The following is a 13,313-nucleotide window of genomic DNA, read 5'->3' as shown; positions in this document are numbered from 1 at the left end:
TTTCACCTGCAATCATGAAAAATTCACACAGGTTTCCCTATCTATGCCTTTCACTGCTGAGTGATTTATCATTTCCGAATTTTTTGGGTCTTTAACACTAAAAAAAGAGAGAGAAATTTGTTTTGTTTTACAAAAATATCTTGCCTTCTTCACAACATGCGGCTCTTCTTGTCTTGATTGTTTTTTAGCTGAACAGGGAGGATTTTTTTTGAAAATGCAAGTGAGGTTGATAACCCTAGAAACACTCCAGAGAATGGGTGATGCCCTGCTGCTTTGCTCCACAGAACAACAGGGCAACAGATTTATCTCTTTTGTGCCCAATCCTCCCAGTCCTCCTTTCTCTTATCTCAGCTTGGGCTTTGTCAGCCAGCAAAGGTGGTGATATAAAGCAGGAAGGGCTCAAAATCACCCTCTGCATGCTGTAATGAGATGCTGTGTTTATGCTGTGATTTGTGCTAACTCTTCAGCAGCCAAAAAACAGAAGTCTTCCCTGATTTTGAGAAAACCTGTTGAGGCCCATCCGAAGATTTGGTGCTCAAGTGCTTGTGATTCATTGTCTGCAGGATTCCAGTATGCCTACTCCCTGTCACTGGTGACTATGGTGAAACTGGCTTTAGTTTGGGTGGAAATGTGGGAGAGGACAGAATTTGAGGTGGAATATTTTTATGAGAATACGGAAAAGACAGCAACAGTAACAAAGTAAGTTTAACTTTATAGTATCTCATCTTCTGGATTCACACTTGTATTTAAGATAACGCCTCTCAATCCATCATCTTAATTGAGTCACCCCCCTCTCTCCGTGTCTTGTCTGGGGCTTGATAAATCTCTCAGTCATGTGCCATGGGATGGGGTATCGCTGTCGGACTCTTGGGGAGAAAGCTATTGACATGCAGACAGGAAGAATGAAGACCTTAAAAGCTTATCCAGTAGAAGCCGGTGTGTTGGGTCCATGGGGGCAACCCAGCACGTCTTAATAAGAATACACCTATTTCCATGTGAGTCCATCTCCAAGGCAGGAGTCCATTACCAGCACAATGGGCTTCCAGATGGCTGTTCCTGCTACACAAGGCTGTCAGCATTAGGAGCTCACAGCAGGCTGGCCAGCTCAGGGGAGGCCTGGGGAGAATCATGGGTCAGGGCGAGACAGCCGGTGGTTGTTTGAGCCTCTCGCCCTAATACACTAAAACTTTCCAGATCACAATCAGCATGTGAATGTAATAATGATTATAATGACACTGCCGCACTATACCTTAACCTGGCTCTCTGGTTGTTTTTGGAGTAAAAATAAATTAGTTAACAGAGTTTAGTCATGTGTCAGACTGGCAAATTTACACACTGACACAGTTTCTTTCCCTTTTTGTTTTGACAAAAAAACAAGAGAAGAGAATAGATTTGATGCAAAGTTGTTGAAAAACAAACTGTTCTGGTTGGAGGAGCAACATTTCGTTTATGTCACAAAGAACACTAAGAAATAAAAATTATGTTAGGATGCACTTTAAATCTTTTAAAGCCGTTCATTTTCTGTTTCTCAAATAGACGTGGGTTACTGGAGAAGTGAAATTGCTGCGAGTCATACAAATCAAACTATTTGGGGTATTCACAGTATTGCAAGTACTTGTATGCATGTAAATGTACTGAACTGCTGTTATCTGAGAGCAGAAAAGTCTGTTACAGCTTGTTTCCAACGCACACCCCGAGCTCATACAGAAACAAGGGTTTTGTACTTTCACACTGAGGTTGTCTTAGTTGTAAATACCTGGGAAATATAAGATCTAAAGTCACCTAGCAGCAAGGGATTTTTTTTTTATGTTCTCAATATCACTACATAAATCTTGCATCCAGGTGGGGCAGTAATTTTTCTATGGGCATATGTTTGCAATAATAATTTAAAACTAAAAGTACCCTGCAGTCCTAGCTAAAACTCATTGATTTTAAAGGGAATGCTGATGCCTTGCACCTTAGCAGACTAAGCAGAAATTGATGGCAATTTTTGTGTTGAAGATCAGTAAACTGTAACCATTTGCCGACATTATTGCTCCTATAAATAGTCCGCTTTGAACATATGAGCAACGTCTTACTGTTAACCCAATCTGCAGGAGGGAAGTATTTTCGATCCTATTAGTCACTGGGTGCTCATGTCACCTGAGAAGCAACTTGACAAAGATGGCATTGATCAGTCCTTCCACTGCCTCTCATACTCACCAAAAAAACAGCCAGACGCCTTGTACAGGATGACGGGATCAGAGGCAAACAGGGCAAGACTGTGGGAGTGTGGGACAGCGTGTTGGGCAGCAACTGACTCTCTTTTTATATGGCATCATTAAGTTTAATGCGAGGCTCAGCAGGGCGTCTGTTTTCTCATCTCATCCACTTCAGTTCTGATTACCTTGGCTCCTGAGCTCTGACAGAAGCACAGAAGCAGTAACAGCTTTGACTCAGGGCCAAGAGGTCTTACTCTAGCCATATAGAATCATATTTAATATGATTAATATCAGGAAGACTGATTGTTCAGATTGTGTACTTAAGGCTTGTTTCTGCCGTTAATAGCACTTAGGGACTCTGAAGGGGTAACACAAAGATTTTAACTTTATTGTAGCTTTTCTAAACTTTAGTGTGTGTGAAAAATAGAAAGGCAAAGAAAGGCACAAAACTAGGGAGAGGTCAGATGTGAGTTCCAGGTCTTGTATCATGTTATGTGCCTCCCTGGCACAGTTTGTACCCCAGGACTTCCTGCTTTATTTATCCAACATTCATTTGTTTCGTATCACACACCGTGCCGCACCAAACATGCTGCTCGCTCATCAGGTCATTCCTGCACACGCTCAGGCAAAACCTCTGAAATTACTCGTGGATGGCAAATGGCCTTCATGTTGTTTTAGCAAACAGTTTGCCATTGATTCATTTTTAGAGAAGATCATTTATCTGGGGAGCTCAGCACGACCTCAAGCTCTTAATCATCTTCATCCACTGAAGTGTATTGTTTCGTACATCCCATGAACATCGTAATGTGTGCTGTATCTTTCACCAGTTGTCATGAGGATGTGTGACTGCGTCTGTTTTCTGAGAGAGGAGTCATCCCAGACATGCCTTGACTCAGAGGCCAGCTGGGCAGACGTCCGGCATCAATCATACCTCAGTCAAAACAGAATTATTGTCACCAATCGGCTCTATTCTCTGCAGCAGCAATTCATAGAAGGGAGGAGGGAGAGATACTAAAGAGACTTGTTTGGAGTCAGTCTGAAAGTAAATATGCACTGTGTTCTCCAGTTGGGAAAATAACAACTTGTTGTGTTAAGCCTCAGCATGAAAACCAGAACAGCCAACAATTTATCACTATTTTATAGTCGATAAAATATAAGTATTATGACAGGGTTTATGACTCTTCAAATCGAGAACTGAACTGCTATCCTAGGTCACATCCATATAATTTAACTGTTATATGGGAAAATAATATATTTGATTTACAAACTTGTATATTTTTCCAAGACCATAGGACATGGTGTTGCATACCAACATGAAAACATCAGGCACTTTCACTTTGCATTTGCTGACTTCTAACCACAACTTGTGCGATTTAAGCTCAAACATTTGCCTGCAGCTGTACTTTATGTATTCCTAATCCTGATGTATTTCCTCTATCTCGTATCAAGCTCACAAAACATGTGCCACTGGTCTTGTTTCCTGCCTCAGACCTTCATTTTTGTAGTTTAGTAAAGCACTCACTTATGAAGCAGCTAGAGTAGCTTTGAAAACAGAAAATAAAGAGCATATTGTGGCTTTGCTATCTACGGATTACTGTAACCTTTGTGGTTGTTTAAGCAGCATGTCGCAGTGTATATGATGTACCTCACTTACTCGATACAGTCCCACAGTGTACTGTATGGTGAAAAATGTACCACAGATACAGTTTTGTGCTCAGTGTCTGTGTTGGATTAAAGACATACGTACATTGCATTCAGAGGACACCTCTCATCTATTCCATTTTCCATTAATTTCCACTGCCTGTCCTTGTTTCTGTGGTGCATGTTGTCTTTCACATTTAACATGTCATAATGTGTTCATTTAATTCCTCTCGTGTGTTCCTGTCTTTTAAATTTTTCTGGCTTTCTCTGCCAAAATGTCTCATTTGGAACGAACAAAGTGTAAATTCATGTTGAAATATTGTGGGTGTGGTGATTAGGTGTTCCTCTCAAACAAGGACTGGATTAAACAGGGTCACCATAGATCCCATACAGTGGCCATCCATCCAAACATAACATTATGTCGAACCAGTGGTGCCTCACATCTCCTCATCCTTTGCAATTCATCTGCCTCCTCTTCTATTTCTGGCCTGCCTGTTGCTGCCATTCAGTCTTACTTGTCTGGATGTGTCTCCAGTCACTGAATAACTCTTTTTCACCAACGGAAGGGTCCAGGTGTGGTTACCCAGTGACCTAGCAACTGCACACACCTCCACACCCAGACCAAGAGGGTCTGTGTGGGCACGCTGGCCTAAACACGGGAGGATCGTTGGGGTTGGTTTTTTGTGGCTGTCAGGGAAGTGAGAGGAATATTGGACTTCTATAGTTGGTGCCCTTGTTTTTCCGTCAGCTCCGTGCATACCCAAGAAGATAGCATTTGTTCGAGCTTGTGTCTATAATATCTATTTCTTTGTGTGTGTGTGCTGGATGACACAGATGGCTGTGGAGCAAGGATGTGATAAACATCCAGGGCAGGGGGATCTCCATCCAGGAGTGGGCTCCATGTTTTAGTGGTGAAGTCATTGGGAAAAAGCTTGGTTGAACTGGAGGAGGAACAGACACTCACCCACAGGCAAACACAGACAGATATTACCTTACGACATTTGCTCGTGAAATACAATTTTCCTTACTATAAAGAGAAACCACTCTCCTAATTCCATTATTGAATTATTCCAACACTTAATCAAATCGGAGATGCAACAATTTATTCAACCTTGAGCTAATAGAAATTCAGAGGAACGGTGTTTTGCACAGAGATGGTGAAGAGGTCAGAGCTTCAGCACCTCAGGTCAGAACACCAAATTTACCACACTGTGCGTATCCGTCTTGCAGTGTGGGTGCTGTTATGTTAGGTGTGAACTATGGCCCTGTGGAGCATTGGGTAACACTGGCAATTGCCTAAGCCAGTTGTTGTGATGATGTCGTAACCCTGGACCTGGCCAGGGTTTGGCTGTCATGTGAGCCCTTGTTCTCTATCTTCCCTTGCCCAGGACGTCAGGGCATGTGTGTGTGTGTGTGTTTGTGAGAGAGAGCGATCTTGTGCGTGCATGCCTGCGGGATATCATTAACATAAAGAACAAGAAATCATGAATTTTATGAATGTTGCTCATGTGCTACTGAAGGTGGCAGCCCTCAGAAGGGGCAGCCATGTCAAAGGTTACCTCTGACTCAGGGCCTGTGGAATTTAGTTGCCACAAAACCAACACAAAATGCCTAAACACGCTCCATGAACAGCAGCAGGAAATGACAGTTCATTAAAAAATAAGAGGCTAAGATGTTGCTCACGAATTAACCCTTCGGAGCAATAATCAGGCTGCAGGAAGCTAAAAGACGTGGGGGTTTCCCCTCTTTATTTCCTTGTTTCGACATTCTCCTAATCTTTCTTTCATGCTTCATGCTTGATCCCATTTGACACGTTACTTTGTTAATGAAGTTTCAAACCCTGGTTTGTTTCAGACATACCGTACGCTAAAGTGAAGTGGAGCACAACTATAAAGTCGTCGGCTTTTTGTTTTTAAATGCATTTAAAAATACAGATTTTTTTTTTGTAAATTTGATGCATAGAATGCTGTTTTGTACCTACAACATACAAATACTGCATGTTTGTTTTTTATCAGAAAAACTAGACATAGTAGGTGATTGTGAGCATTTATACTGTGCAATAGTTAGATTTCCTGTGAGATACACTCACAGGAAATAGTTTTTTCTCTTATTTAATTAATTCCCAATCTTTGCATGTCATGCCTGTAAGATTGGGCACTACTTTGATATTTAAAAACAGTTTATTTTCATATGAAGACATTAATCATTCAAATGCATTTTGTGTGTGTCTGTGGGGATCAGCTCTCTTTACCATCCCAGGATATTTGGGCACATTATCTGCCCAAACTTGTTGGTTTGATGAGGTCATTTATAATTGACGTTCACTGTAAGCTCCACAGAGGGGCAGAACTGTTGAATTTCACAAAACATACCACTACAAATTGTCAAAGTTTTCCCTTTTGTTCACATGGTTATGTTGCGCAGATTAACTGTGAGACCGCACTGAGAGGAAAAATGGAAAAAGTGACAACTTTAGTTGTTTTATAGGAGGGTGGCAGGGCTGTTGGACATGAAAAACGTTTAGAAATATTGATCACATTGTGTTGGGCTTATCCTACCGGCTGCCTGTGTGATGTGGCACTCCTATATTTAGACTGAAGCTATTTTGCAAACTTAAATTCAACAGGTGCTAACAAAGAAAGTGTGAATGGTCAATTTATTTTTTATTTCAACTCAAAAGTCCAGACGAACCCACGTTGTTTTCCGCCAACATCAGAAAAAAAGGAAGTTAGCAGGTTTCATCACATTTAAGGGGTTACACATTTTTTACTTTCGCCACAAGGTAGCATTTTATTTAAAAAAAAACCTATATAGCTTCTGTTGTTCATTTCATCTGATAAATTAATAAATAAAGTACCCCTGTTGTTACTTTTTTATATTTTCTATTGACTGCTACAGAGTGATTTGTAAAAGTGTTTTACAGAATCAATTTATTGATAAGAGGGAAATCACATGACTGGAATTTGTTCTTTATGTCAAGAAGCTTACCTGCCTCCCTGTGCAATATTAATTAATTCAGTAATTACCATCCACACAACTCATTTGTAGAATCATGTGTTGCTATATAAAACATTATTATGCGGTTGCATATAAGCAAAAGCGTTTCTGCTTTATACACAACTTCTGGAAGTAATTTAATCAATTACAGCACGACTGTTAAAGCTTGATTGGATCCACACATGCAGGGTTTTACTGTTGTAACACATTTGAAGTCTTTTCCTTGTCGTTATCATGATCCTTTTTCACCATCCTATCTTTTTTTCCTTTGAAAATAAAGTGAGCAGTGTCTCAAACGTGAAGCTGAAGTGTTTTTTTTATATATATTTGATAGTAAAGGCATCATTTCCATTTTTATGTTTGGATGCAAACACTCAAAGGATCATCATATGGAACACACAATACGTTATATTATAGCTTTGAATAATACAATATAATTAAGTTAAGTTAGTTAATATCTCTCAATAGAAGCCATGTGAAATGATTAGGCAAACTAATGGACAAAAAAGTACATTATAGCTCCCACTGTATGGTATATGTTGGGCAGATTTTTCATTTAATTTAATAAGATTAGAGTTTCAATGTGACTTATTTAATTTAAAAGTTAGAATTCAACACATTTAAGTACCAAACTACAAGTAGTATGCAGCTTTATTACTTTTTAACAATTTGTACCCGCCACAGAAATTCAATTTATTGAGTTTTTGCTTTCAATGAAAATTCAAACTGAAGCTAAAAAATTTATGAGATTTTTCGAGCTGAAACATTTTGGCTGTTTGCTTTTTTGGACAGTTCTGTAAATTTTTCTGTTAAAACTGATTTATTTCCCTGATTTTCAAGGCCACTGAGCTCAAAGTCTCACTGAGGGGAAAACGATAAAAGAGAAAACATTGGTTTTACTCTACTTAAAGTAAGGGATTTTAACAGACCGGTTGTTAGGTTGAAATAAGTCCCGTCTTACTGCTGTTGCCAATTTTAAATAAAAGTTTCCCCTCTCTCGCCAGCTCAAGTTAAGAAAACTTGAAAAATAAGCTTTAAATTTCCAAGCCTTTTACTGGACATGAAAAACAACTTTTTACAGCAGTAACTGTACAGCTTTTATTATTGATTACATGTATTTAAGACATGCATAGATGACAAAAGAAATTCACACCTAATTCCACCTAAGAAAGCCATCATAATCTCAGACTAAGAAAGAGATAATCTTCTGAACTCCTTTCACACATATTTCACTAAGACATTCAGCACAGGTACTCACGGGTAAAATATGAACACACATACAGTGGAAATTCCTAAATCCAAACATTTCTCAGCACTTTCTGCAGAAAGTGAAAATATAGTCCCCCAAAAAATACAAAATCATCAGATATGTAAAGAAGAGACCAAGAGGCACTCCTGACTGTGTGGCAATAATTTCTGTTTTAGGCTGCTAGCTTTGAGCTTCTTTGTGGATTTGCAGAGACTCATGACTCAGTATTGCTCATCGTGTAGGAGATGATTCGCCCGCCATTTCTGAAAGCTGTTCCCCTCGTTCTTTGTTCTTTTCTTGGGTTCTGCACTCGTGTATTTGTCGTGTATTTTCTTATTTTTTTCCCCCTTCTGTAAACTCTTATTTGGCTTGTCCTCCAAGTTTGATAGTTTAGATTTACTTTAGTAAGTTTCTTTGTGTTGTGATGTCAGGAATTTACTGACGTGGGGGATGGGAATATGATACCCTTTGTTTCCCTCCAAAAAAAAGAAAGAAAGAAAGAAAACTAGTATTATAATTTGATAACTTGTCTACTATTTGTCACTCATCAAAATCGAGGGTGAAATGTAAATCGCTAGACTTCCTGTTTGCTTTGTGCTCATTCACTGTTGTAAAGTTAATCATTACTTAAAGATTTCCTTGTTGTAAATGCAATCATTTAACAAGATCTGGGTTTTTTTTTCTTGCCATAACATAGGTGCGTGTAGATGTATCTCTGTGTGCAGAGGTGGAAAGCGGACGGAAATGACTTGCCTCCTTCAGAGAAAGTTATCAGCCATAAACTCAACCGTATGTGACACGGCTGCCCACGCAAACCTGCCCTAAAGTCTTTTATGTGCCTCCGAGCTTTGATGATGCCTCCCCAATATGAACAAAAGATGCAAAGGTGGAACAAAAGGAAAGCGTTGAAATGTAACCTCAGGGGAGTAGTACAGCTACAAAAGAAAATTAGTGAAGGTCTTTAGTATGTATTTGTTTAGTGATTAATCACTAACTCCAGCCTAGAGATGGGCCACTAATTCGCGATTCTAGGACATTCTCTGCAATCTCGCACGTCTTTTTTTCTTACCCTCTGTATGTGTGTGTGTGTTAGAGGGCTGGGAAGGGGGGCTCAGTAATATGCTTGTAGTTGGTGGCTAAATCTTGTAAAGGGTTTCCTAATATGGGCCGTCTTAAAGCAGTGCCCTCCCTCTGTAGGCCATCCCCTCAGGTCTCAGCCAGTGATGACACGGCTTGGGTACGACTCACTTCCTCATTAATTGGCTGAAACCAGTTCTTACAGGAACCGCCAGTGATAAATGTGAGAGTTCTGAGAAGTCATTCATTTCTCCTCGCTGCAGCAGCAGAGGAGGCACTGCAGGGGAGTTGAACGGGTTCACCGACGTGTGTGTGTGAGTGAGCGAGCGGGAGAGGAAGCCGAGTATGTGTGTATGAGCAGAGAGGGGAGAGCGGAGCAGAATATGAGCGACTACTGCTGCCGCAGCTGCTGTATGAGGACCAGCCAACTTTATTTTTGCTCTTTTTAATTTAGTTCCTTTTTGAGTGTCACTATTTTCTGTTACAATCAGTCCTTTTTTTTTCTTCTTCTTTTTTTTTTTTTTGTCTGCGTGTGTGAGTGTGTGTGTTTGTGTGTGTTTACATGTGTGTTTTTGTGGGGATGAGCAATGAAGGGATCGCACGCGCTGCTCTCGCCGTCTTTCTCTCTTCTCGGAGAGAGGAAGCGGGCCGACACTGTACAGGAGATAGGACAGCATGCCTCCCTTTGTTGCTGCCCTTGGGCTGGTGAGTAACAATGATGTGACGTGATTTGTGCCCCACCACCCCACCCCACCCCTTCTCCCCCTTCCCCTCCTCTCTTTCTGTGTCCCCCCCACCCACCCCACCCTCCTCGGTTGGTGGAAACAGAGCTGTTCCACTGCTGGGTGCGGCACTGCAGAAGCCCTTCAGGGAGTACTTGGAGGCCCAGAAGGCCAAGCTGCACCATCTCACCGGAGAGGGGATCCCAACTGTAAGTACAGGGGCCTCAGCCCCCAGCTCGTAGTTTCTATTCATTCACGTGTGCGCGCCAAGAAAAGAATGCAGCCCCCTTACTTTTGCCTCTTTTACACCTTTTCCCTCCACTTTTTAAAAAAAGATATTTGTCTCTTTTTTAGTCTTTATATCCATCTTTCTATGTCTATCTACTTTCTTTATATCTATCTGTTTTCTGTCATCTACATAATTTGTTTGCTTTTTTTTTTCATACCTGCTGTACCTGTGCGACTTGCTTTCACTTATATTCTTATATCGAAACATATATTCTCGTATTTTCTGAACCTAAACTCCTTGTAAGACCGATAGGATGTTTTTGTAGATTTGACCAAAAAACCTGAAGTGATACGGTAAATTACAAGAGGCTTGTTTAGGGCCAGAAAGACAGAGTAGGTTAGCACTGCCTTGGACGGGCTTGAAGGGAGGGAGGAGTGAGGGGGGGAGGAGGAGAGGGGCCAGTGTGGGGTATGGCTTGTATTGAACTGTACTACTGTAGCGCGGGGCGTGCTGACTCATGCTCCATTTTACCAATTGGAAGAGTGTGTGTGAGTGTGGTCACTCCCCTATGTGTCACACACACACTTGCACTCACTGCCCCGCCTGAACCCAGCTCTAACTGTAGACCGGGGTCCCCCCCCCCTCTCTCTGCCAGTGACAATCCATCAAAACCCCCCTGTCTAGAACAAAAAGAGCCAGTTGTAGCTGAAGCCTATTTCTTTTTCAAAGCTTTTTTCCCCTCGTCTGATTCTCACTCCCTCTTTTTTCTCTTGTGCTTAGTGATTCATTGAAAACTACTTTTCTTTTTTATGTGCTTACAAGGAAAAGGGAAGAAAAAAGGGATAGACTTTGTGTTGCACAAGGACAGATTAAGGCATTTTCTAGAACAATGTTCCTTTTTTCTTGTAACTTGAGCCTCTAGCAGTTACTGGAGAGAAGCAAGGCAATTTAACTTGGTGGAGGCAGGCTGCAGGCTGGGGTCAGTGGGGGCGTTAGGAGGGAGGACGGTGGGGGCTGCCGCGTGTTTTATTACCCCTGATCTCTATCTGTCCTGCACATGGAGCTGGATCCCCACCTAGCCTACAGCATCAGGAGTAGAGGGGAGAGCAGGGTGTGGGGGTGAAGGGGGTGGCCCTCAGCTTTACTGACCGAGCTCTTCTCTCTTTCTCTGTGTTCTCTCTGTGGTTCCTGGCAGGAGGAGAGCTGGCTGTCCTGGCTTTTCGAGAAGGTTGTGGTCATCATGGTATGCTTCTTTGTCTGTTCCATTGTCAACTCCATGGCGCAGAGCTACGCCAAGCGCAAGCAGCAAGAGAAGTACTCGGAGAGCAAGAGAGAGTGAAGGCTAGCAAGAGATCACCATCAACTTCAGGAGCTTTCTCCGAGCTTCCACCACTCCTTCGCTCGTATCTGCTCTCGCTCCTGGCTGATTCCCCACCATTATCTGAAGCAAATTATCCTCTTCTCTCTTGCTACTGTAGCGGCATGCTTATTTTCAACTGGGACTTCCATTTACTTGTTGGTGAAGGCTTTGCATTTGGTAGTGATTTCTTTCCTGTAAGGTAGGTGTTTACTGCGATGAGCGTGAGTGTGTGCAAGCTGTTCCCTCGTGAAAGTGTCCATGTCGGTGCTTTTCAGTGTTCCCGAGCACGTGAGAAGAAGCTGTTGGCATTAAGTCTCCCCAGTACAGCCTTAAGTTGTACAGTTTATTCCAAATGAAGAACTTAAAATGACTTTGCGTCCGTCAGGAAACTTGAATTCAATTTATCTGACTAAGCTAGGGTTGTTTTAATCGTGTGGTGGTTTGCAAAATCATTTAATTATCTCTTTATTTATTATCTGAATTTACTAGGTTATTGATAAGATGGTCTGTATTTGTTACTGTATGTTAAGTTGTTGCTCAGTAACGATTCTGGTTGGATGAGACACGTAACATTGTCTTCTTCAAAACCATCTCATGTCTACTTGTTGTTCTGTTGTAAGTCAGTTGTAGTAGGGATGTTAATGATTGTTTCAGACTGTACGTGGTGCTTTAAGATGACCACTTTAAGATTCTTTTGTGTGAGCGGTAAAGCTCATCGTAATACTTTTGAATGAAAAAGGATAAATCAACCATGAATTGTCCTGCTGGTTCCTTTGTCTGCCTTTATTGTTCTGCTTCCAGGAAGAGAGCGCATGAGTCAGCCCGGGGCTACTTTACCAGATGCAGTCATATATATTGAATCAGATCTACAACTGTGTGTGAGACGGAGAGGGAGACAGAGATAGTGTGGCTGTCACATTTGTTGCTCTCCCTTTTATCTTTTATGGATTAAAGCGGATTGTGCTCCACTAATAGACTACTGCCTGGCAGTCTTAGTAAGCGAGATAGTAGCTGTTGTCTTTAATTTAGAAGCTGTCTCAGTGTCACGATAAGTGTTCTTTGTCTTCACTCGTCTGGGGGCATTTTTAAGAAGCCCCTTTTTCCCCAGATGAGGACAGGAAGCTCATTTATGACACCATATGCGCAGTCCTAAAAGGAAAGCTACATTTTATCTGAATAATATTCTTTTTAGCTGTTTTTTTTTTTTGTTCTCGTTTGATAACATCAGCTGGCTCTCCTTATATTCGGTACCCTCCTTTTTTCCCTGTAATTGCCAGCGAAATGTGCTATTTTCTTCCCCCTCTCTGTACCGCTGCTGTGCTACGCTGGACTGAGAGCAGTGGGCGCTAGAGCAGGCACATGCAGCAGGGGGAAAAAAAACTCTCAAGCGCACGTCTGTGCCGTTACCTCAGCTGAACCTTCAAATGAACTCGTTGCACTGCCCCAGTCATGGAGCCAGGAGACGAATCACTCGAGTAGATTCAAAACAGAGGGGTACTGTTGAGCGAAGTGAACCCTGTGCTCTGCACCAGCTCTAGTCTAGAACATTCACATCTCTTCTTTTTCTCCTTTCACGGTAAGTAGGATTAGGATTGTCTTTTTTTGTTGTTTTTGTTTTTTCCATTGTTGTTGTATCTGTTCATGTATATGTCTCAGGCATGTCCTTCACTCTCTCGGCCTGTCAGATAGCTTATCAGACTGGTGTTGGCTGTTAAGATTGCAAGGCGACAACAGTCTGTAGGCTGTCTGACATTTCGGGCTCTTTCATCTGACCAGCATCCTGTTTTGTCCTCCTTCTGTTAGTGTCATTGTTTCAGTTAGCATCAGTTCCCATTCA

The 13,313-nt window shown here is 41.6% G+C and overlaps 1 protein-coding gene across 2 annotated transcripts in view; it reads left to right on the top strand.

Moving 5' to 3' along the window:
- The window catches only part of LOC140280203 (vacuole membrane protein 1-like), a 52,381-nt gene extending 40,144 nt beyond the window's left edge, over nt 1-12,237 (top strand). For both annotated transcript variants that reach the window (XM_072375498.1, XM_072375499.1), the window contains 2 exons: nt 9,994-10,096; nt 11,312-12,237. In XM_072375498.1, coding sequence (XP_072231599.1) covers nt 9,994-10,096; nt 11,312-11,455 — 247 coding nt within the window. In that variant the 3' untranslated portion in view covers nt 11,456-12,237. The remainder of the gene's footprint in view (nt 1-9,993; nt 10,097-11,311) is intronic.
- The last annotated feature ends 1,076 nt before the right edge of the window (nt 12,238-13,313 follow it).

Source organism: Leuresthes tenuis, unplaced genomic scaffold (genome assembly GCF_036924035.1).
Source record: "Leuresthes tenuis unplaced genomic scaffold, fLeuTen1.0.hap1 SCAF_21, whole genome shotgun sequence".
NCBI lineage: Eukaryota > Metazoa > Chordata > Actinopteri > Atheriniformes > Atherinopsidae > Leuresthes > Leuresthes tenuis.
This window is presented reverse-complemented; position numbering and strand designations above follow the sequence as displayed.